General features: G+C 44.1%; 1 protein-coding gene across 1 annotated transcript in view; it reads left to right on the plus strand.

Moving 5' to 3' along the window:
• The window catches only part of PRKN (parkin RBR E3 ubiquitin protein ligase), a 969,496-nt gene that overhangs the window by 757,089 nt on the left and 186,307 nt on the right, over positions 1-26,100 (plus strand). The window contains exons 8-9 of the mRNA XM_026649533.1: positions 762-823; positions 22,582-22,731. Of these exons, the coding sequence (XP_026505318.1) occupies positions 762-823; positions 22,582-22,731 (212 nt within the window). The remainder of the gene's footprint in view (positions 1-761; positions 824-22,581; positions 22,732-26,100) is intronic.

Genomic DNA, 26,100 nt, shown 5'->3' on the forward strand with positions numbered 1-26,100 from the left:
AGGGGTATCAGGGGAGTGACCTCTGTTCTCCCCACTGTGGATGGAATCACAGTCTGAGCAGGGGAGTGGGGGTGGAGAGTTTATTCCTTTTTCCCTGTGCTAATATGTAAAGGCTGTGACAATCTAGCTCTAATCCAGTATCAAAAGCCTGGTAAACCTCTCTTCCTCCAATGTATTTGGTTTGTGTTTTACACCAAGGAGTGACAGTTACATGTGCTAAGTGGATTATACTGGAGACAGCCAAAAAGTATAGTGGTATGTGGGGCCTGCAGAATCTGTGAAATCCTGCAGGGACTCGAGGAAAGCTTGTGTTATGCTTAGAAATGGGCCCAAGCCATTATTTGGATCTGAACTGAGCTTTATTCAGTTCTAGGCTTTTGATGTGAATCCCTCTAATTACAATATGTTGACTCCTACACTTAGGGGCTGGCATTATCTGGCAGAAGTTACTGCCCTTTTCATCTCTCTCCCTCTTTCCTGTTTGTAGCCCTTTAGAAAAAGGGCTAAGATATACAGAACATAACCTTTCAAAGCATTCCTGTGTGTTCTGAAATGTGGTAGGATTTGTTTTGATAGATGGTTTTCAGTGCTCAGATGCCCGTAGAACAGTAGCTTATCTTTCTAATCTGTTTCATGTAATCTTTTTTTTGTCTAATGTGATCTGTGTATCCAGTCCTCGCTGCATCTCTGCATGGTATGCTGTGGCCCAAAAAACACGAACAGTGAATTCTAAAATGCATTTCTTTGTTTCTTTCCAACAGCTGGCTGTCCAGACTCCTTGATTAAAGAGCTTCATCACTTCAGAGTTCTGGGAGAAGAACAGGTGAGTTAACATCTCAAAGGCTGCGTCATAGTGTCATGAAAGATAGACGCTAATGAGACAGTTTCTTTTCTCTCCAGGGAAGCAGAGTATGTCTCATGACCCCCAGTGCCTTGAAATGAGGAAGAAAAACACACAGGAGATGTGTGTGAGAATATTTTTTTTATTCTATCCATCAGCCTTGACAGGTTATTAATTGGTACATCTGCTATCTGCCACAGCTTTTCAACTCAGGACTCCAGCAGTAAACAGGCTCGGTAAAGTGGCAGATAGGCAAACAAGAAAATACAAGGATGAAGTCTGCCTAAGGGATTGATATTTAAAGCTATCTTTGATATTCTCTATATCTTTTTGTGGTCCAGAACTTTTCTGTATTTTTAAAAGTCTATTATTCAAAACTATAACAACATTTTGAATGTATATAGCATTTTCTATATGAGAGCCTCAAAGCACCTCATAAATATTAAACAAACTAAGAAGCCTCACAACGCCCAGGGGGCTGTGGTTCACGGCGGGGGAGTTGATCACCTTATGAGTTCCCCCAGTGCAAAGCACAGCCTCTGCTGACACCGCTCCGCGCATGCCTGAGGATTCCAGTTTGGGGGGCAATGTGGCCCCCTACCCCCAAACTACATCAGTTTTTAAAAGTGGCCCCCCAACCTCCCCATTTCCAACACCCCTGGCTGGACCCCAGTCAGACCTGCTTGGGAAGCCACAGTGAAGTGCAGAGGGACTGTAAGCCTACCCTCTCGGTCTGGATGGTGAGAGACATGGGTCTGCACCTGAGAGAGGTGACGGCTGGGAGCTGGAACCCTTAAGATGGTGCCCTACAGGAAGACGTGTGTGTGTGTGTGTGTGTGTGTGTGAAGGGTGCAGTTAACCCTGAAACTGCGACACACCTAAGTACAGAGATTACTGTAGTTATGTTATCTACTTACAAAAGAACAATTGTAACAAGTCTAATGATGACTTTTGTAACACGGCCTGGAACTAGTGTGCACACTTAAAATTAACAGTTGGGAAACAACTAATGAGAGAAAGTCTTTGGTCTGAAAAAAAAAAGAAAAAAAAGAAAATGAAAATACATCTAAATTAGGAAAACAGGTTGTACAAAAGCCAAGGGGAAGAGAGGAAAGACTCAGGGAATTTTCTTACCTACATGACTATACAGCACATATTTTACTTTTTTCAGTCTTTAAAAATGTGTCTGTCACATGCTCTATTCATGTATACAATAGAAAACCATACTGCTTCCAACTTGCCCATCGGGACTAACAGTTTCTACCCATCTTAACCCCTTACACCCTCTTCAACCCATCCCCCTCTCAAAAGCCTAAGGAAAATAGATGCACCTTACAATATGATTAGTCTAGTTCAGTTTTTAATGTCTCCGTCACTGTGGTATCAGAGCTCACAGAAATTCAAATAAAGCAAATGTGAAATTTTCTCTCTCTCTAAGACCATACTATCCTCTCCGCCATCTGGGGCTTAATCCTGCAAGGTGCTGAACACACTGACCTCCTATTGAAGCCAATAGGAGATGAGGATGCTTGGCACCTGGAAGGACAAACTGTTGGAGAACATACTGAATGTGTGTGCCTGGTTTCTTTATCTAAACATGAACAGTGAGGTAAAACTAGTGCAGAGAGATGGTTTTTACATTTAATTTGGGAGGTGGTAAGTTCCATGGTCATGCTGATATCTGATGATAAGGAGTTCCATAGCAATGGACCACCCACCAGAATACTTAGTGTGGCTGTACAGAGGAGTATAACCTCAATTACGTGAACTCCAGAGTTCCTGATAAGTGTAGCTATCATGATAGGCATTGGGTGAAAAGCCTATATCCTTAATTACCTCAACCAGGCAAAAGGTAGCAAGTTTAGCTTGACTTGTATAAATCTTTATAAAATTAAGCAAAAGTAAGAGACAGAAACTCATACAACCTGGATTTGTTTAAACTGAAAGAACTGACTAGCAGTCTTCAAGTCTCCTCATAAGGTTACAAAATTGCTCTAACAACAGACCAGGACACTGAAAGAAGTGGCCATAATTTGGATCACTGAATAAGTATTTTGACTGGACAGTTTTAATGGATGAGGTGTCAGCTAGCGCTGGTCAGAACATGCTTTTTGTTTTTGTTTTCACTCCACCTTCCCCACATGCAGAAAATTGTGAGTTTTCAACAAATAAAGTGACATTTTTGCAAAAAAACCCAAACAACTTTACCCAGAAAATCAAAATATTTCTGTTTTGAAATATTGAAATTTTCCATGCAGAGCAGACACTTTTAATGACAAATTTAGTTTGGTCCAAAACTCAGGTTCCTGTTAGAAAGAAAGAAAGAAAGAAAGAAAATCCCAGTTTCAACAGAATTTTTTTGAACAATATCATCCATTTTTTGCACATTGTTTTCCTTGGTAACTTGCTCAGGACTGTGGGCTGAACAGTTTAAAGAAGCTAACTTGCAGAAGAGGGATTGATTGTCACTGTATTAGCTATAATTGCTTACTTGAAAGAAGTGTGTCACCACACCAGAGCTAGTCTGTGTACATCCACCCTGTGCTATAAGTCATACCAGGGCCGTAGCAACAAAGAACGTGGCCCCCTCCGAACGGTGGCCCCCTCCGAACATATGTCCGGGCAAGGCCCCTTACAATGCAGAAACTGGAATGCGGTATTTATTTTGCCACTTTTAGGGGCCCCCTTCCTTGCGGGGCCCCCTCCGGTCAGACGCTATGGAGGGCGCTCGCTACGCCTCTGAGTCATACTTCCCAGCTGTGGTGCAGGCACACCCTTAGACTGTAAGCCCTTTGGAGCAGGGATGCTCTTTTTATTCTGTGTTTGTACAGTGCTGAGCACAATGAGATCCTCACCCATAATCTGGGCTCCGAGGTGCCACCGCAACACAAATAATAAATCTTAACAAGATAAGTCTCTTATCTAGTGCAGGCAGCCCATTTTCCTTCTTCCTGAAGTGCAGCCATCCAGACGCTCTCCTACTTCTCCTGTCTCCATGTAGGACTCTCAGGGTATGTCTACACTACGAGAGTAGTTCGATTTTACTTAAATCGAATTTGTGGAACCGATATTACAAAGTAGAACGTGTGTGTCCACACTAAGGACAGTAATTCGACTTTGTGAGTCCACTCTAACGGGGCAAGCGTCGACATTGGAAGCGGTGCACTGTGGGCAGCTATCCCACAGTTCCCGCAGTCCCCGCTGCCCATTGGAATTCTGGGTCGAGCCCCCAATGCCTGCTGGGGCAAAAAATGTGTCGAGGGTGGTTTTGGGTAACTGTCGTCATTCAACCGTCACTCCCGCCCTCCCTCCCTGAAAGCGCTGGCGGGCAATCACTTTTCTGGTGAGTGACAGCGCGGACGCCACAGCACTGCGAGGATGGAGCCCGCTGCGACCATCACTGCAGTTATGGCCGTTGTCAACACCTCGCACCTTATCATCCACCTTTTTCAGAGGCAGATGCTGAGAAATCGGGCGAGGAGGCTACGGCAGCGCGGTGAGGACATTAAGTCTGAGAGGGGCACAGACCTCTCACAAAGCACGGGCCCCCGCGCCGTGAATATCATGGTGGCAATGGGTCATGTTGATGCTGTGGAACGGCGATTCTGGGCCCGGGAAACAAGCACGGACTGGTGGGATCGCATAGTGCTGCGGGTCTGGGATGAATCACAGTGGCTGCGAAACTTAAGGATGCGTAAGGGAACTTTCCTGGAACTTTGTGAGTTGCTGTCCCCTGCCCTGAAGCGCAAGGACACCCGGATGCGAGCAGCCCTGACTGTCCAGAAGCGAGTGGCCATAGCCCTCTGGAAGCTTGCAACGCCAGACAGCTACCGGTCAGTCGCGAACCTCTTTGGCGTGGGCAAATCTACCGTGGGGGTTGCTGTGATGCAAGCAGCCAACGCAATCGTTGAGCTACTGCTGTCAAAGGTAGTGACCCTGGGAAACGTGCAGGTCATCATAGATGGCTTCGCCGCGATGGGATTCCCAAACTGCGGTGGAATAGATGCTATAGATGCTATAGATGGAACTCACATCCCTATCCTGGGACCGGACCACCAGGCCAGCCAGTACATTAACAGAAAGGGCTATTTTTCAATGGTGCTGCAAGCACTGGTGGACCATAGGGGACGTTTTACAAACATCAACGTCAGATGGCCGGGCAAGGTTCATGACGCTTGTGTTTTCAGGAACTCTGGTCTGTTTAGACGGCTGCAGGAAGGGATTTACTTCCTGGACCACAAAATAACTGTTGGGGATGTGGAGATGCCTATAGTGATCCTCGGAGACCCTGCCTACCCGCTAATGCCCTGGCTCATGAAGCCCTATACAGGCGCCCTGGACACTGAAAACGAACTCTTCAACTACCGGCTGAGCAAGTGCAGAATAGTGGTGGAGTGTGCTTTTGGCCGTCTCAAGGGGAGATGGAGAAGCTTACTGACTCGCTCTGATCTCAGCGAAACCAATATCCCCACTGTTATTGCAGCTTGCTGTGTGCTCCACAGTCTCTGTGAGAGCAAGGGGGAGACCTTTATGGCGGGGTGGGAGGTTGAAGCAAATAGCCTGGCTGCTGATTACGCCCAGCCAGACAGCCGTGCGATTAGAAGAGCCCAGCGGGACGCGCTGTGCATCTGGGAGGCTTTGAAAGCTAGGTTCCTCAGTGAGCAGGGTAACCTGTGACTATTAAGTTTGTTTAAAGAGAAGCTGAACCTGCCCCCGTTTCTTTACCCACTTAATGTTGACTACCCTCTGCAGTTACATATCCCGTTCACCCCGTTCCCCCCCCTTCCAACACACGTTTAAAAATAAAATAAATGGAACTTTGTTAATTAACACCGTTTTCTTTATTACGGATTTTGCGGTAAAGTGTTGAAACTGGGACGCAGACTGTGGTGGGGAGCGGGCGTAGTGATGGAAAGAACGCTTTTAAACTGGAGGAATGACAGGCTCCTTCTCCTAGAGCGGTCCGCAGTGGTGGACTGGTTGTTTCAACGGAGCCTGCCACCCCTCCTTTTCAGGACTCTGTCTGTGGGGGCTATGTGACTTTGTGGCGGGGGGAGGACGGTTACAGATCCCCTGCTGCATGGCTCTGTGATCCAGGCTAAGGACCGCTGCATAAAATCTCTAACCGCCCTCCCCCGCCACAAAGTCACATAGCCCCCCCCCCTCCCCCCCAGAACATGAAAACCACTTCCCAGACTGACCAGGGTGCCTAGTGACTGCAATGTGTGTGTGACCTTCTGCTGAACCTGCCCCCGTGTCTGTACCCTGGTAAAGGTGACTGTCCTCTCCAATTACCAACCCCCTTCCCCCCCTTCAAACACACTCTCCTCTAAAAGAACATGACGGAAACAGTAATTAACAGAAACGTTTTTTTTATTAGCAACTACACAGTTAGGGGATGAAACTGGGACGGGGGTTTGGGTGAGGCGGGAAGGAAAGGACTTATCAAATTTTTGGGAATGAGAGCCTTCTGGTACTTGAGCAGTCTGCAGGGGTGGAGTGACAGTTTTCATGGCCCCTGCCGCCCCTCCTTCTTGGGACTTTGGGTGAGGGGGGTATGGGACTTTGTGGTGGGGGAGGGCGGTTAGAGATAGACTGCAGCGGGGCTCTGTCCTCCTGCCTCCGGTCCTGCAGAACATCCACAAGGCACCGGAGCGTGTCCGTTTGCTCCCTCATTAGTGCAAGCAGTGTTTGAGTCACCTGCTGGTCTTCCTGCCGCCACCTCTCCTCCCGTTCGCTGTGTGATCGCTGGTATTGCAACATGTTCTCCCTCCACTGGGTCTGCTGGGCCACCTCGGCTCGGGAGCAGCCCATAAGTTCTGAGAACATGTCGTCCCGTGTCCTTTTCTTTCTCCGCCTAATCTGCGCCAGCCTCTGGGAGGGGGATGCTGGGGTAGGTCGGGAGACATACGCAGCTGTGGGATGGGAAAAAGGGAGTGAATTCCTCACAAAGATACATTTTTGTGAACAATGAACATAGTCTTTCTCTGTGAAGAAGACCATGCACAGCACCTATCACATGCGCACTCAGGACAAGGTCGAATTTTCGGCCTTTGCATTCAGTGCCTGGGGTCTTGCAGTGGAGATCAGACAAGCGGAGCAGGACAGCGGAATTCGGGTAGCAGGCTGACATGGTAAGCCGTAGACTTTTGGCTGCTTAAAACTTAATTTATAGCAGTGCCCTCCTTTCACGTTCAAAGCAATGCTCCTAGCGTTGGCCAGTTCCTGCTGCCGGCAATCCGGCAAGCATGAACTCTGCCCCTGTCTCACCCCCTCGCGGCTGTCCCCGGGAAAGATCCCTGTATGCTGCCCCTCTCCCGCCTCCACCGCGTGGCTGTAAACCGCCGGTTACAGTTATGTAAAGGAACAGGCAAGCAGTCCCAATACTAACATTCCCCTAATTCAAAGCAGGTCACCATGAGCGACATCACTCTGATGAGGATTTCTGACACAGAGAAAGACCGCATGCTGCGTGAAAGCCAGCAAAAACCAGGGCCGTATGCCGCCATGATCTGCGAGGCAATGATCCCAGAGTACTTGATGATAGCCTGGCACGGAAAAGTTTCCTACCACGGAGGATGCAATAAGGCCGCTCTCCCCAGGAACCTCATGCAAAGGCTTTCCAATTACCTCCAGGAGAGCTTCGTGGAGATGTCCCATGAGGATTTCAGCTCTATTCCCGGACATATAGACCTTATTTTCCAGTAGCTGCACTGGCAAGGACTAAAAAGTAGAGCGCCTAGGGCAAACTAATCATGAAAAACCCATTGTTAATATTCCTGTTCTGTTCAAAATAAATGTTTGCATGTTTAAAACACGTACCCACTGATCCTTCCCCTGATTCAGGGTCCGGGTTAACGCCTGGGGAGGGTTGGTAGGGGATCTCCGTGAGGGTGATGAAGAGATCCTGGCTGTCGGGGAAATCAGCGTTGTAAGCGCTGTCGACTGCCTCGTCCTCCTCATCTCCTTCCTCATCTTCCCCGTCCGCTAACATCTCCGAGGAAGCGGCCGTTGACAATATCCCATCCTCAGAGTCCACGGTCAGTGGTGGGGTAGTGGTGGCGGCCGCACCTAGAATGGAATGCAGTGCCTTGTAGAAACGGCATGTGTGGGGCTGGGATCCGGAGCGTCCGTTTGACTCTTTGGTCTTCTGGTACCCTTGTCTCAGCTCCTTGATTTTCACGCGGCACAGCGTTGCATCCCAGCTGTATCCTCTCTCCGTCATGGCTTTGGAGATCTTCTCGTAGATCTTTGCATTCCGTTTTTTCGATCGCAGCTCCGAAAGCACAGACTCATCGCCCCACACAGCGATCAGATCCAAGACTTCCCGATCAGTCCATGCTGGGGCCCTCTTTCTATTCAGCGATTGCATGGTCACCTCTGCTGAGCTCGCCACGATGTCCAAACAGGAAATGAGATTCAAACTGGCCAGACAGGAAAAGGAATTCAAATTTTCCCGGGGCTTTTCCTGTGTGGCTGGTCAGAGCATCCGAGCTCGGACTGCTGTCCAGAGCGTCAACAGAGTGGTGCACTGTGGGATAGCTCCCGGAGCTATTAGCGTCGAATTCCATCCACACCTACCCTAATTCGACATGGCCATGTCGAATTTAGCGCTACTCCCCTCGTCGGGGAGGAGTACAGAAATCGAATTAGAGACCTCTATGTCGAACTAAATAGCTTCGTTGTGTGGACGGGTGCAGGGTTAATTCGATTTAACGCTGCTAAATTCGACATAACCTCCTAGTGTAGACCAGGCCTCAGAGTGGGTAGAGGCCTACCTTAAGTATTGGTCCTAGGTCCTGGTGCATCCTGCTGAGGGGTTTGACTGTGGGGTACAGGTGAGTGGTAGTGCTATTGGGATTTGTGGCTTTACATTTTTCTTCCTGATGGTTATCCCAGGATTACTACTTAGAAAACTTTACTGTTTCTGAAAGCATTTGTGTTGATCTGCCCAAGTGTTCCTCTGTCCTGGAAAGTAACAAAATGTTGGCCCACAGTATGAATGTTACTTAATTTATGTTATTTGCATAAAACTAAGTTTTCAAGAAAAGTTCGTATTTGTCCCTCAGCTCAATCTCTCTCAGTAAAGTGTGAGATACTTTGTCACCCCTGCTGCTGCTGACAGCACAAACTATTCCTATGATGTAATCTTTTGTCTATAACAGCAAGGACTCAGACCTTGCAGAGAGAGGGAATCAGGCTTTCCAGACTTCCTGGGGAGAGGGAATCGCGGGTTTACCATTTCTTTAAGCTTTGTGACACTACATGTCATGGATTGTACCACTTGGGCACCCTCATGGGGTTTGGGTGGACACCTCTCTCGCCACAGACATCCTTCTCTGGCTGTAGGCATCACTTCAGAGCAAGTGCTGAGTTTGGTGCTCCAGCCATAAGTCTTAAGGAGCTTGCACCCCCAAACACCCAGGTGAATAGCAGTCCAAAAATCTAAGGGGAGAACCAAATAATACTGCAGCCCACAAAATGTCTGGACTCACCCAGCAATTCCCCACAAGGTCAGTGGTCACTATATTCTGTAAATGGGGTCTGGGCCCCTAGCCCCCTCAGTGTCCATAAGACCTAGCCTGAGCACCCTGGGTTCTAAACAAAATGGGGAAACAAAGTAAAAAAAAGTCCCTTTACTTCTTCAAAGGGCCCACTCAGCAGTAGGGTTGCCAACTTGGCAACTCCAGCAGGAGTGCCAGAACCTCCCCTTCGCCACCTCTTTCCCCCGAGGCCCTGCCCCTGCCCTTTCCCCCGAGGCTCTGTCCCATCCACTCCCTTCCCTCCTCCCCTCCATCGCTCACTGCTTTTTCCCCTCCCACACCCCCCTTCACCCGGGTTAGGAGGGACTTGTCTGTGGAGCTGGGGCTGGGAGCTGCAGCCGCCCGACACAGGTAGGAGGCGGCCCCAGCTGAGTAGGGGCTGGCGCGGGTGATGACTGAGTGCCTCCCCTGCTCACAGTAACCTGACTTTGGGTGATAGATCGGACTGGACACTGTAAGGTTGAAAACTGGGCACCTAGCCACCTTAGGCAGCAGAGGCTCTTTCGCCATGTTCTTGCTAAGGAGAGCGCGATTGACAGATTGACTTAGGGTCCGCGGGCCTTGAAGTGAAGAACATTGGGCTAGAGAGCTCTAGCTCTTACTTTTGAGTGCCACTCTGCACTGGTTTTGGATCCTCCCTTGCAAGGAGCTGACCCTCTCCAGATTTGACAGGCCTCATAGGTTCCCTGGGTTAGGTCTGATTGTGCTCAGGGGAGCCCTTTAACCCATTCCTGACTGGGATGGAAACCTGTCCCACCACACTGTATATTCATTTCACTGGTATATGATGTGTTTTGTGGACTTTTTAACTTTACTACTATTAACTGGTTTATGAAACAGTTTTTACTGAAATGCAGAGTGTTGGTAAAGCAACACAAATGGATGGCAACAGATTATCGCTCTGCCTCATCTGTCGCGCTTTGAGAGGGTGCCTCATAGTCCTTACTAGTAAAATGTCCAATAGAGCTGGGTGAAACTTTTACATCTGAAATGCAGATTTGGGTCGGCCAAAACATTTCACAAATTCATGTCTATTATGGTTAATTGTTTTGATCAAAGATTTTTTTAAATGTCAAAAGGAGTGGTGTTTATATTTCTAAAAGGAAATATGTGTTTGGGCTAGATTTGCAAGGGGGTTTGTTTGCCATTCACATTGCCCCCATTGTAGACCAGTGGCTAAGGAATTCAGGATGTGGGAGACCAAGATTCAAATCCATGCTCTGAATCAGGCAAAGTGGGGACTAACAGCTCTCTCACAGAAGGGGGATGCCACCTTCTCTGGTTCCAAATTTCATTTACTTTTAATGTTTAAAAAATCAGTTAAAATGTCTGAGGCAACTGAAAAAAAACATTTTGTTTTTTATCCGAAATGAATTTTTTTTTTCCAGTTTGGCTAGTGAACCAAAAAACTGATTATTTATACAGCTCTAGTCTCCAAAGGCAAGCTTCTTCAGAAACATTTGCAGGAGAAGGGACATCCTAGTGTTTTGGTTTTTCATTGTCTATCTTCTTGTGGTTTCCTGGTGTATTATAACATGAAGGAAATACAGCAAGAGTGGTTCTGGTTGGTTTGGGTCTTCGTTGTGTAAGTTCTCCCAATGTACAAAGCTCTTGTTCTGTACAAACCAACAAACATAAAGAGAATCTCCAGAACAGACTGCCTTGGCAGAGCCGAAATCTAAACTTTTGCGATTTTAGCTATGTGGGACTCCCCCCCGCCCCCCCGTGCAGTTTGATTTCATCATTCATAATCCTTCATTTTCCTTTGGATAAGGTCCAGCCCTCTATCTAACCATTTCACTTCATAGGTACATGACAGCTGAGGGCTGGGAGGAAAGATTTATTAGCTAAGGAACTGCTGAAAAATAAAACAATGTAAGAAAGTCAGTCTCCTACAGAGCAGATATTTGTCCTGTGAGACTGGCTTTCTGTGTGATTAAACGGAAATGAGTTCATAAGTAATGATATTACAAGCTGCTTACAAAAATATGCTAAAGATGCAGCAAATATAAATGTGGGCTCTGTCCAAATACTGTATAAGGCAAGTAATTCAACAACAATCTAGAGAAAAGAGAGGGTGTGCTTCGATTCAGACCTAAACACTACAGTTATACAAACACAACAAGATTACTGGCAATCTGTATGGAACTGTTATGGAGTCTTCCTAATGACTCTGAGAAACTTTCCTCTTTTTTTCCCCAAGAGTGATAAAAAACATGTTTAATTGTTTAAATGGAATATTGTGATTCATGAATAAAATAGCTATATGTGAGGGGCAAAAGGGAAAACAAATAACGCAGGAGAAATCTGCTGCTGTACCTGAGTGCCCCCAACAGGACATAGCATAGAGAAATCAGATGACAGGCTAGTGACAAGGAAAGAAGCTGCTCAGTAATGTATAGCTAGACCTCTCTGCTATATTGTCAATTCTGACAGTGTGGCAGAATGTATTGGCCAGTTTCTTGATATTTTGACAGGGGAGTGATCCATTTTAACAGATCTCTCATTAGCTGTTGCTGCAACTCATCACAGTCTTTTCTTTGGGAACACTTTGGATGTTGTATCCCTTGAATGACAGTAAGCCTTCAGGGAGGCACTCCATTCTTCAGCAAAATTCCTTTATGCATTAGGAGATTTTATGGGAAGGAGCCTCTCCAGTGTTGGAATTTTGAGGAAGCACTGCCCCAGGATGGTGTGTATCTGAACAATCTTTTGCTATGGGTGGTAGCTTTAACAGAACCCTGTTTATGTTATATGAGGTGTGACAGTAGTGCTGAGAGAATGCTGGGGTGTGTGTGGAAATAATCATAGAAATGCAGGACTGGAAGGCACCTTGTCAGGTCATCTAGTTCAGTCCCCTGCACTGAGGCAAGACTGAGTATTATCTAGACCATCCCTGACAGGTGTTTGGCTAACCTGTTCTTAAAAACCTCAAATGACGGAGATTTCACAACCTCCCTAGGTAACTTTTATTCCAGTGCTTAACTACCCTGACAGTTAGGAAGTTTTTCCTAACTAGATCTCCCTTGCTGCACTTTATGCCCATTACTTATTGTCCTGTTCTCAGTGGTTAAAGAGAACAATTTTTCACCCTCCTTTTTGTAACTGTGAGGGATCTTGAGCTTTGAACCCAGGCCCATGTGTCCTTTGGCCACAACTGACACCCAGCAACTCACCGGAGTAACCAGAGAAGGGAACCAGTGAAGTGCTGGCTTGCAGAGGGCCCCTACCCTGAAGCTCCCAATTGAGGGAAACATCCAACAACCCTGATTGGCCGAGGAACTCTGTATAAACCATGAAGTAACACAGGAAGTTGTCAGAGCAATTAGAGAACTCCCTGGCTGGCTGCTACAGTGGACCCCTCCCGTTTACCTGACTCCTGAGCCCTGAATTCCTGCCTGCCTATGGTTCCTGTCCTTATCCCAGACCCTCATCTATTCCCAGTTCTTGCTTTCCTGACTTACTCCAGGTCCCTGCTCCAACGCCTTACTCTTGTGCTGTCTCTGGCTCTGATGCCTGGCCTGGCTAGGCTATCTCCAGCTCTGACCACTAGGCTTGACTGCCCACCCCCTGGTTATTGCAATAACAATCTTCTACATACTTAATGTAATATTCATTCATATTTTAAAAGGAATTTGTTGAAAACATGCTTGTGCCCCTGTTGTACTATGTTTCCATCACATACACTACTGAATGAGTTTGATGGTATGAATATTTGTGGAACCAGTGAATTTTAAGTGTATGTTAAAGATATTCACATAAAGTGAATTTTGAACTCATTATCACATTACATTAATCCAATCATGTGTGACCAGTTTAAAGTAATCAACAGTTTGGAGTTTGAATTTCAAATACACAATATTGCAACAAAGTGGTTGTAACTGTCTATGGACCAAGAATTACTCACACTAATTGTTAAGCAAATAGTTTCAATTTAGAAATTTCAAATTGAGAAAATTGTCAGCTGCCCCTGGAAAATTCACAAACAGAGAAAGAAACAATATTCATTAGATAAATTATTTGCTGTGGAGAATTTGCCCAGGTCTTTCCGATACCTAGTTAACCCTGCGCAAATTGTGGGCTGTTTTGTTAATATGGAGTTTCATCCTCAAGTCTCTATCTCTTTCATGAATATAAGACTCTTCCTATCTGTTGGCTACCTCATGGTCTTGTCCTCTCTCCCCTTCTCTTTTCCTTTATTGACTCCATCCATTCCCTTGGCTTCAGCTACTATTTCTCTGCCAGTGACTTCTAAATCCACCTCTCAGCACCTGTCCTCCACTCATCTATTCAGCCTCAGATCTCCATCTGACTCTCAACTCAACCATGGTGTATGCCACCACAGTCCCAAACTCACTCTCTCTGAAACTGAGATATGTCTGAACTCCTGATCCCTCCCTACCACCTCTTATCTCTATTCCCATTAACTATGTCATGAGCTTTACAGTGTCCCAATGTCATATCACCAGTGACTTTTCTCTACTCCCCCCAAATCCAGTCACCACCTCCTTTTTGAATATCTTCAAAACATTTTCTCTCCAGACTACACCTACAGCTAGAATTCTTTTCTGCACCTTGGCCTTTCCTGGATTACTCTAACCTTATCCTCTCTGCCTTCCCCAATACTCTCTTCTCCTTCCACACAATGTAAAAGTTCACTGTTAAAGTCATCTTGCTCTTCTGTCACTGAGAGGGCATCCTCATATTTCTTAAATCCTTTCACTGGCTTTTCATCTCTAAACTGGAGAAAAAAATCCAACCTCCTGAACCACACTGTCAAGGCCCTATGTGCCTCTCTTATATCTGCTTTCATGTCCCACACCCCCCTTCTCACCACCTATATTTTTCATAGTCTTCTCTCCTTGCTGCTTATTTTATTTCCTTTCCTCACTCTCAGCTTCATGCCTTCTTTCATGCTGTCCCATAAACTTAAAATAATCTCCCCTTTTTTCTTCATCTTGCACCCTCTCCTTCAAATTCCTCCTTTGCAGCACTTTTCATCTACAAATCCATCCTGCACAGGGCTTATCATTGGTTTCTTATTTGAAATATTCTCTTGTTTTTAAGGGCCAGATTCACCTTGGTCTTTATGCTTTTGCACAATTGCAGACAGAGCCCAAGATGCCTTATCTGTCATTTCATGGCCCTCAAGATCCAGGCAGAATTCCAGCCCAGGAACTCAGAGCACAGTTCCCTTCCTGCTCCCCATGCGTGCGTGCATAATGTCCCAAAGGGAACAGAGAGGAGGTGGTACCATAGTTTCACCCTTTCCCAGGCACCAGGCAACAGAGGGTGGCCAACAGCACAGGGGATGTAGAGTGGCAGAGTGGTCGGTACAAATGAGGAAGAGCCAGGAACACCTGAATTCTAATCCATCATCTCCATTTGTGTGAATGTCAGTTACTCCCTCTCTTCCTGTTTATAATAATACTTACATACCTGATAGATTTTTTTAAAGTATTTATATTAGCACTAGGTATGTTATATTTTTTGGATTGTGGTATCAAATAATTGCATTATGTACATTTTATATATATTATAAATGTGTGACAAAAATTACCTAAAATGCTAAGTCCACCTATAGATTAGTAGCCTCCAAAATTAATTTTAAAATACACAGGTGGTTATTTGATTTATGGGAATCATTGACTTCCATGACAGTCTCCCCCATCCTGTAGTTACAGACCTTCATTCTTTGTCTCAGATGTATTATCTTGCATTTTGCTGTATTAAGATGGATTTTGTTGGATTGTGAGCATTTCACCATGTGATTCAGATCAGACCTGTCCTTTTCATTATTTAGTACTGCACCAGTCTATGTGTCCTCTGCAAACTTTACCAACAAAGAATATTATATAATCATCTAGATAATTGATAAAAATATTGAATATTATTGGACCAAGAACCAGTCCCTCTGGAACCCTGCAAGAAATTGTCCCACTCGTTGATGTCTCCCTATTAACACTACATTTTGAGATTTGTCAGCGAGCCAGTTTTTAAACCATGTAATCTGTGTCCTCTTAATTCCACATAATGCAAGCTTTTCACTCAAAATGTCATGTGGAACTAAGGCCTTGTTTAGACTAGAGGGTTAAGACAATATAAGGTGCACAACTTAAGTTGAAGTAGTTTATATCGACTTAACATGGTTTCTACACCGCTCTGTGTCATTGGGAGATGCTCTCCCATCGACATAGCTTCCATCTCTCATTGAGGTAGAGTACTGAAGTCGACAGGAGAGCACTCTCCCATTGATTTATCGCGTCTTCACCAGACCCGCTAAATCAATGCCTCTGCATCAATCACAGCAGTGCCAACTTAGCCCATAGTGAAGACAAGCTCTAAGTCAAATGCCTTAGAGAAATCAAGGTATCACCACAGTTGTCTTTTTAAAATCAGACCTATTATCTTTGGGGGTTTTGGGGGGGCGGGGGAGGGTTGGGTATTTTTTTTAAAGAAGGCAACAGGTTTGTTTGATAAGACATAACCTTCCATGAAATTATGCTGACTGGCAAAAATCTATTTTTAGCCTTTAATTCTTTATGGATAGAGTCCCAAATTAACCTTTCCATTATTTTATCCACAATCAACATCAGGCTAACCTGGGTTATCCTTTTAACCCTTTTTAAATATTGGAACTACATTGGTAGGCCTCTAATCCTTTGGACTTGGCCCAGGTTTCCAAGATTTATTTAAAATATTAAAAATAACAGTGATGCAGAAAGTTCCTCAGGTAGTTCTTTTAAGACTCTTAGATGGAAGTAATCCAGTCCTGTGGAAATGAAAATGTTTAATTTGCACAGCTGCTGACTCACATCCTCCTTTATCACAGATGGTAAACTTTCTATTCCATCCACAACATCATATGGGATGGATACTTTCTCCTGCTTCATTTCAAATACAGAAAAGAAATATCTATTGAACATTTCTGCCTTTTCTACAGCATTATTTACAATTTTACCATCCACATCTAGCAATGGACTTATACCTGACCTAGGGATTTTTGTTATTTTGGTTTCCTAATATGTTTTTAAAATGCAATCTTATTGTGTTTAATCTTACTGGCCATTGATATTTCATTGATTTCTGTAGCTTCCCTTGACACCTACATTTTTTAACTTGTAGCTTATATTCATTGCCCTTTTCCTGTGTTTTTCATCCTTTTATATATTGATGTTTTATGTTTTAGCAGCGCTTCCAAATCTCCCTTTAACCAGTATGGCTTTTTGGCCAGCATACCTTTTTTTATGTCTGTGGAAATGTGGCTTTTTGGACATCAAGTTGGATGTCCTTGAACAATACACAGTTTTTGTAAACAGCCACACTTTAAATGTGGGTTCCCATTCAGTTATGCTAACCATTGCTTTCAGCTTTGGTAAATTGGCCCTTTAAATGTCCAAATATACTAAATGCCCAAAAACTTCAAATACCCTCAGCTTTTGTCATTTTTGATTACTAGCAACCTTGCTGCATTCAAATCTGTGTCATAAAAGTGATAGGCTACCATGTCCCCTTTCCAGTCCCCAGAATGATCTGATCTCCTTCCAGAACTCCTCAGCAGATTGTTCTCCTGTAGTGTTAATATATTTTTCATGCAAAAGACTTAGTTGCTGGAGTGCTTGTCACTTAAAATTAATCACAATTTTAAGTGTATTTTAAGCATTTTTTAAAATACTGTTAATTGGGAAATGTACGCAATACAAGTTTTTTCCATGTTTATTTATGCATGTATGAAAATCAGCAGTATCCAGTTACTTACTTATAGATATTTCTGTGGCCTTCATCACAGCAATATCTGAATTCCTCACAAATTTACATTAGATTACTTTTAAAGCTAGTTTCTAACAATGGTAGAAGGCTTGTAGTTGATTCCTTCCATGCCTGGTGTTATTATTAAATGGTTGTTTGGGGAAACTTTAATTTCTTTCTCTTTATATGGCCCTCATCACCATAGTACCTGATGACCTCTCAGTTATTAATGGATTTTTATCCTTGCGACATCCCTATGAGATAGGGAAGTATCACCCCCACTTTACAGATGGGAAATGGAGGTGCAGAGTATATCAAGTGTTTTACCTAAAGTTACCCATAAAGTGTGTTGCTGAGTCAAAAATTGAATCCAGATCTCTTGAATAGCTGTCCAGTCCAGTGCCCCATCCATTAGATCATTCAGAAGTTTGTCTGAAATGGTGGAATATACCGTTATCCTAAGTATAGTTTGTTCAGTTTCAATTGATATTAATGATACATCCATAAATAATTTATAAGGTGTTCATAAATGATAAATAGATGGGTAATGTTTTCACAGGTGCCTCTGTGATTTAGGAGCCTAAGACCTATCGTCAAGTGTATTTTGCCTGTCGTTTCTGAAAATAAGTTAGGCTCCTAAGTCACTTGGGCACTTACAAAAGTTTCACCTGTTGTAAACATGTTACAGACATGAGTTCTATGTGTTACACATAATGCTAAGTAGAAGATGTTAGAGAGAGTTCTAACCCATTATTGTATGCATCTGTCACCGGGTGGCTGGCCCCAGAAAATGAAGTGGATCCAGCTCCCCTGTGCCAGAACAGGCGCTTCCATTTGGCCAATTAAGAGGTAGGGCAGCACCTCGAGACCCAGTGAATCAGAGCTGCCTGAGTGAGAGTGAGGAAAAGAGGCAGGTGAGAGCTGCCAGATACAGAAGGTGTTTTTGGGGGGGCAGGCTGACGGAAAGGAGAGCAGCAAGAGGGGTTTGCTGGCTGTTGTCCCCAAGGCAGATAGATGGAATGATGGCAGGAATAGCAGCACAGGGAGGTGCCTGCTGGCTCTAAGCCAGAATGCCAAAGTCGAGGGCTAGAGAGGGCTGAAGGAAGGGAGAGCACTGGTGAGGTTTAGCAGCTGACGTCTCTGTACCTGAGAGCTGGACCCAGAAGAACAAAGAGAGGGTCAGGAGGAGTGAGGGATGCTCCTCTTGTGAGGAAGATCACCCATCAGAGACGCTGTGGGGGTTCCTGCTAGGAAGAGTGGGATTGCACTCCAGCTGGAAGGGCTGTGGAGGCTGTCCTGAAAGAGGGACAGAAGAGGACCAATGAAGAATCCAGGTGTGGTGGAAGACACTGGAATGTGGTCTGTGTTACATCAATGGCCCTCAGGATATGTGATTTTAAAGATTACTTGTTTATCACCCCAGTGCAAATTATGTTTTGGGACTTGAATTTTGAGCTATTTGCACTGTGTTCTTGTAATAAACCCAGCCCATGGAGGGGTACTATTGAAGCAAGACAGCCTAAAGTATAGTCTTTGGATTACCTCAGGGGAGAAATGGGTGCACCGGTCATGCCAGGGCCTATTGCAAGAGGGCACTGTAGTTAGGGCTGCCCTCTGACAGCAATCTGTTGCCCTCTTGAATTCTATAGTAAATGATTTAAGCACTTCTTCGTTGTGTATTAACCCTTTATAAACTATTTATAAATGTACCCGTATTATAAAGTGAGATATTTTGTTCTTTAACCATAGAATACAATGTATATTAGAATATAACTGATTTTTGTTATGACAGTAGACTTGTACAGATTCTGCTTCTTCATTTTCAGTTGATGTCTGGGCCTTTAATTGATCTACAAATATTGGAAAATGACACTTTTGTAAATATATCTGAGCTCTAGAGATAGGAGACAGGTTTGTAACTGGATAGCAGAATGTGCAAAGCATTTAGTAGGATCTTCTCTGTTTTCCAATTGATCCATTTATTTGGCTTTTTATGGTATGAAAATCACTCTTGACAGTGCTATAATTGTATAATGATTTGGCATGATTTCTGTGCTGAACCAGTATAAAATGTCAAATTTGTTGGACAAAATATAATGTTTTTTTTCCAATGAACCCTGTAAATCCATTTTCCTGCATGTAACTTATAAAGACAGGATTGATTTTTGTCATGAAAATTTCTTTATTAAAGGGGGGGAAATCTTGCTGACTTCTTTTATGTCAAGTTTGAGACTGGAGATCATTTTCTCTTTTCAGCTGAGGATTTATAATGGAAATGCTGACAGACCCTCAACTATAGTATTGCTGGTGTTTGTGTCTATAATAGGAATCTACTAACAATCAAATATTCAGCACAATTGAATGTTACCTTTTAAGACAGGGTAAGACAATCTCCCTCCTCACCTTCAGGTCCACTCTGTGCTCTGAAGAAAAATGAGGTCCTCAGAGAGCTTTGCAGCTGTGATTACCAGCACTTCCGTTCAAGGCCAGCAGAATGACTCAGAGCACTCAACATATTTACTGCAAGAATCACAAACTTGGTTGAAAATTGATAGATTCCAACATTAAATATTTATCCCATTACCCTGGGATAAATGGGTTCATGCATAATAATGTTAAACACCATTTGACTCGTTGAGCCCCCACGTTCAAGGGGACCTTGCAGACACGTGTCATAGATGCCTCTCTAAATGCTGATGTCTTCAGATTCCTTTCTAACAAGAAGGCTGTAAAGCATATAAGATATTAATCCCCAATTTTCAACTGATTTGCTCATGCTTCTTATACACTGCGTGATTCTTCTTTAAGAGGGTATTTCTCCAATTAGCTTTTGTATTTTGTTTTGTTTAATATATAGAGAGATGTATTTTTTTTTATGGATTTTTCCAACTGTTTGGAAAAGATTTTATAAAACAGGATATAAGATTATTATTTTTAACATGGATATTATGTAACTTGACTGTGGCTTTCAAAACTCTCATACTTGTTTTAAAAAATACAGTGAAAAAGAATGTGTTACTGTAGCATGTAACTCCTGCAAAATGATGAGGGGCCTCCTAAATTGTACCTGCAAAATGTGCATGGGAGCCCCTGTGTGTATGCTGAAGTGCTCATTTGCATCCTCCCTGTGTGGGGGTTTGGACTCAGTGCTTCATTTTTCCATAGTTTTGGCGCGGTTGTGTTTTTAGTAATCCACAATTTTCATGAGTTATATATTAGGTAGAATTTTAAGAAGCACTAAATCTTTCCATTAAAGCTGTAATTTTACACAGTGTTTTGTGATATTTGCACACCCTCAGCTCATTTCCCCATCTTCTGAAAAAATTCATCCAACTCATTTCCCTCTTGCCTTTTAGTTTTTTCTCTTTTATTTATTCACTGTGCAATGGGCCAGATTCACTGAGACCTGCTCTACAAGGGAGTTTTACCAACCACTGGTAGAGCTGCATCAGTGCAAAACCCTAGTTTAGACATGATTTACACTGGTGGAAGCTGATTTGTATCTGTTTAGCTTATCCCAATTTGAAACCAGGGTAAGCTAGACCAGTTACTGCAGTGGCATAAATCATGACTACAGTAGGGGTTTATACTTTTGCAGCTACACCAGTGACTAAAAACCAAATGTGTAGACCAGAAGTGTGAGTTGGTATAATTTACACTTCTTCTTGCACCTGCAATGTGAATGTTACACCAGCTTAGATTCCATCTAGACCAGAGTGCCAAACTCATTCAGCAGAGAGAGCCAAACTCCACTTATCATTGTGGTCTGTGACCTGAGGCCTTAATTTAGGACTGTGTACCCTCCATCCTCAGCAGAAGGCCCACTGACATCACTGAGAAGTGTGCCATAGTTCAAGGGTAGAACTTGGCCTTTACATAATAACTAAACTTCTAGTTATTATTATTTGTTATATACTTAATGAACTCACTCACTGTCACTCAGTGGGAAAATATGCCCACCATTTGGACCACTTTTATTTCTATCCTTTGTTTCTCTTCCTTCTTCCCCATCCTCCTTTCTGTTTCTGTCCTTCTTCCCTGTCTTTCCTCTCTGTTCTTCACTCTGCATTTCCTTCCCTGCAGTTGCAAATTCTCAATTCCCACCTCTCTCTGGACCTTTCTTCAATACCCCATTTCACCCTCTGCAGTGATTGACATTGCAATGATGAAATTAAAGTGTCATTTACTTGACACTCTCTAGTGACGTGGATAGAGGAGTTCAAACCTGTCTCCTTTATTGTTTCAGGCTTTCTGCAGACTCAAGAAGAAAACACAGCATTGGTTTACCCTCATGTGACATTTTTAAGGTTTTCTTCACAACCACAGGGGCTAGAATCTTACTTTGCACAAAATTTCAGCTTTCATTTTTAAAAATCTGAATATGTCAGGAGGGCCAAGGGCCACATAAATATATATTAGGCTGGACTGATCTAGCCCACAGGCTGTATTTTAACACCCGGGTTCCATCTAACTGTCTTAAGGTCTGTCTACACTCTGAAATGAATGGTGGTTTTAAAATGTGTTAACTAATGTGCTAATTAAAACACTTAAAACTAGTAGAGTTTGTCTAAATTTTCCAAAGATTCAAAATTTGGATGAAAATGTTCCCTGCATGTTTTGGTCAGTTCTCCTTAGCATCTACTGTAGACAAAAACAGTCATGTTTAAAAACAAATTCTCTGGCTGTGGTCAACCCCAATGATAAACCAGAGAGACCCTTATATTTCTTTACTTAAGATCAGTTTCTGCCATCCATACTCTTGCAAGCAGTCCTGAAGTAAGGTACTGATTAAAAATGGCAGAGATGGTCCAATTTATACTTCTTCCTTATACACACAGAAGAGTGGTGTCATGGCTAAGGCACTGGGCTAGGACTCATAGGATTTGGGTTTTATTTCTGACTCTGACACAGAATTCCTGTGTAAACTTGGATAGGTCACTTAACTTTCTGGTGTCTCCATCTATAAAATGGAGATGCTTCCCTCCCTGGTGTTGTGAGGCTACTTAATGACTGTCTGTGAAACACTGACACTACAATGAGAAACAGAAACACCTACGCATGAAATTAAAATAAATTGTTACCCAGAGAAAGATTTTGTGGCTCAGTTTGTCTGCCTGGAATATGTTTTTTAAAAGAAAGTTGTCCTGTGTAATTGTGGGATACTTTTGGCTCTGACACATTATACTGTTAATTTTTGGTTACAGCTCTTTGATTTCCTCCCCCAATTTGTATCTAATGTGGAATGAAGCATTGTGGCATTTACCCTGTTTACTGAAACAATGTGGCAGTACATTGATGCCCCCAAACATCTGACAAATAACCTGAAGTTACTGTGTAAAAGAAACCTCATAACTGCTGACCTCATTGAGCAAGATAAACTGGAGCAGAAAAGTTTGGGATTTTCCCCCCAGGCTCCTTGAACTACAGTACATGTGTTTTGCCTTGCAGTACAACCGCTACCAGCGCTATGGTGCAGAAGAGTGTGTGCTGCAGATGGGCGGAGTGCTGTGTCCTACCCCAGGATGTGGTGCTGGCCTGCTTCCTGAACCAGAAGTGAGAAAAATAGTATGTGAGCCAAGCAATGGACTGGGCTGTGGGGTAAGACTGCACTTTCCTTATAGCTCATTGGGAATCAATTGAGATTGCAGGATTTAACAAGAAGCTTAAAAAAAAAACGGATTTTCCTTTCACTTTGATGACTCTGAATTACCCTTCATACCACAGTGAGATTCAGTAGCTTTCAATAAACAATTTTAATACAGTGCCAGAGCCTAGAAATCACTATTTTGTCATGTAGAGTATGTCCATCCCAGAATCCTTTGCTTTAATTGGTTTGAGAAGTTGCTGATCTAAGTAGTTACAGTGAGCAGTTGAACTGTGCAAATGACAAGCCAAGAGCTTTGACTTTTTTCTCCCAGCACTCAGCAAAACTGAATAAGATCTAGTGCAAACCATTTATTATTGTATTAGTACCACCCTTCTTAATTAGAGAGGGGGATGAAGAGAGAGAGAGAGAATGACCAGTCAATGATATCTCAGTGACATTGTTTGTGTGACTATTTTAAGAAACATAATGAAGATTAATGCAGAAACCTCTGTGCTTTATTGTCTCATAAAAACTGTTTTTAACTAGGGATGTGCAGAATGAGTGGTATTTTTAGGAAAATAAAATAAGCAGCATTTGAAAATGTGTTGTGCTAAGAGGTCAGGCCAGGTGAATTAGTCATTTTCTTGAATAAAATTACCACTGTATCTTAAAAGAAAAGGGCTGGAGGGGAAAAAGTTCTATACACAAAAGGCCGTACTAAATGATAGGTTGAAGTGACTAACTGATGCTGATACCAAGGGAGTCCTCCTGTGCCTGATATTATTACTAAATCCATGGAGGCGGTGGAAAGAGAGAAAATATATATATTTATAAAATAGCAGCATGCTGTTGCTCTTGTCTTTTTGTGATGGAAAATGAACTTTTTACTGCGGTTTTGATGTTGCCCAAACTGATAGCACAGAAGAATAATTGTTTGCTGAACTAGGAAGTTACAGTAACTTTTCTTCTATGAATAGGTTAGCATCTCTCGACCTTGGTATAACTTCCTATCTGTCCATGCAGTGGTACATGTAAAACACTGAGTTCCCCAGATTCTCTGAACTGGCACCGGGCTACAAAATAAGGGGCGGGAGTGGAAAAGCAATGAGAAACAAGAATGACTAAACAAAAAGAAATGCCTCAGATTAAATTTCAGGATTGGTTAAAAAGGATAAAATCTAGGGCTGTCGATTAATGACAGTTAACTCACATGATTAACTCAAAAAAATTAACTGTGATTAAAAAATTAATCGTGATTCATTGCACTGTTAAACAATAGAATCCCAGTTGAAATTTATTAAATATTTTTGGATGTTTTTCTACATTTTCAAATATATTTATTTCTATTACAGCACGGAATACAAAGTGTACAGTGCTCACTTTATATTTTGGAATGCAAATATTTGCACTGTAAAAATGATAAACAAAAGAAATAGTATTTTTCAATTCACCTCATACAAGTACTGTAGGGAAATTTCCTTATCATGAAAGGGCAACTTACAAATGTTGATTTTTTTTGTTACATAACTGCACTCAAAAAAAACCAATGTAAAGGTTTAGGGCCTACAAGTCCACTCAGTCCTACTTCTTGTTCAGCCAATTGCTAAGACAAACAAGTTTGTTTACATTTATGGGAGATAATGCTGCCCACTTCTTGTTTACAATGTCACCTGAAAGTGAGAACAGGCATTTGCATGGCACTTTTGTAGCCAGCGTCTCAAGGTATTTACGTGCCAGATATGCTAAACATTCGTATGCCCTTTCATGCTTCAACCACCATTCCAGAGGACATACTTCCGTGCTGATGATGCTCATTAAAAAAAATAGTGCATTAATTAAATTTGTGACTGAACTCCTTGGGGGAGAATTGTATGTCTCCTGTTCTGTTTTACCCGCGTTCTGCCATATATTTCATGTTATAGCAGTCTCGGATGATGACCCAGCACATGTTCGTTTTAAGAACACTTTCACTGCAGATTTGAAAAAACACAAAAACGGTATCGATGTGAGATTTCTAAAAATAGCTACAGCACTCGACCCAAGGTTTAAGAATCTGAAGTGCCTTCCAAAATCTGAGAGGGATGAGATGTGGAGCATGCTTTCAGAAGTCTTAAAAGAGCAACACTCCTATACGGAAACTACAGATCCCGAACCACCAAAAAAGAAAATCAACATTCTGCTGGTGGCATCTGACTCAGATGATGAAAATGAACATGCATCGGTCTGCTCTGCTTTGGATCGTTATCGAGCAGAACCCATCATCAGCATGGACACACATGCTGGACACACAAAACCTCTGGAATTGTGGTTGAAGCATGAAGGGACATATGAATTTTTGTTGCATCTGGCACGTAAATATCTTGCGACGCCAGTTACAACAGTGTCATGCGAACGCCTGTTCTCACTTTCAGGTGCCATTGTAAACAAAAAGCAGGCAGCATTATTTCCTTGTAGTGAGTCGGTGTGGCTCCCCTCCTGCCCAGAGGAGGGAGCACCGGTGCAGACACCTGAGTGGGCGGAGCCACCGCCACCTGTCCCCGCCCCCCGGAAGTCAAGGGGCGGGACAGGAAGTATAAAAGCTGGCCGCCAGAGCTCAGTCAGAGCCCGGCCACCGCAGGGAGCAGACGTGCGGCCGGGAGCTCCCGACCAGGATACCGCTGAGGCCCGAGGATATTCTCCTAGCTGGCCGGAGCTGCCCCGGGCGCACTACGACGAAGAGCCGCCGGAGCCCGTCCGTTCCCGTCATTGGGGGGAGCCCTTGGAACTCCCCCACAGCAACCCCGACGGTGAGACCGCCCCAGAACCCCTTCGGCCCTGCTGTTACCCGGAGGAACCGCCCGAGTGCAACTGGCCGGACTTCCCGACGGAGCTGCCGGACCTGCCACCAAGCCCCGGCCGGGAGGAGCCTATGCTGGTGGACTGGACCCTGCCCGGTGCCGCGGACGAGGTAGGCCCTGAGGGGGAAATTGGAAGTAGCCCGGGGGTAGCCGACCCCGGTCAGGCTGTCGAGGCATGCGAACCCATGTCAGTGTGTTTCGGTCAGGATACCCCACTGACCGGCAGCGGCAGTAACCGCTGTTAGGGCCCCGGGCTGGAACGCAGTGGAGTGGGTGGGCCTGCGTTCCCCCCTGCCACCCCCACACACGGGTGGCAGGCTTCCCCCTCACCTAACGCTCTGGTCTCGCCGCCAGGGCTTACCCCGAGTGAGTGTTGCTCAGCCCCTGTGCAAAGGGGCCTGAGCTCCCTAACTGTGTAGCTGCTCCGCCCCTGCTTCCAAGGGCCTGAGCAGTGTCGGTGTGTGCCCCGCCCTGAGCCAGGGCCTGGGCCTTCCCTTGTTAAACTGCTATTGCCCCAGCCCCCCTGCACCAGAGGGCCTGGGC

This window comes from Terrapene carolina, unplaced genomic scaffold (genome assembly GCF_002925995.2).
Source record: "Terrapene carolina triunguis isolate 2854851 unplaced genomic scaffold, T_m_triunguis-2.0 Scaffold85, whole genome shotgun sequence".
NCBI lineage: Eukaryota > Metazoa > Chordata > Testudines > Emydidae > Terrapene > Terrapene triunguis.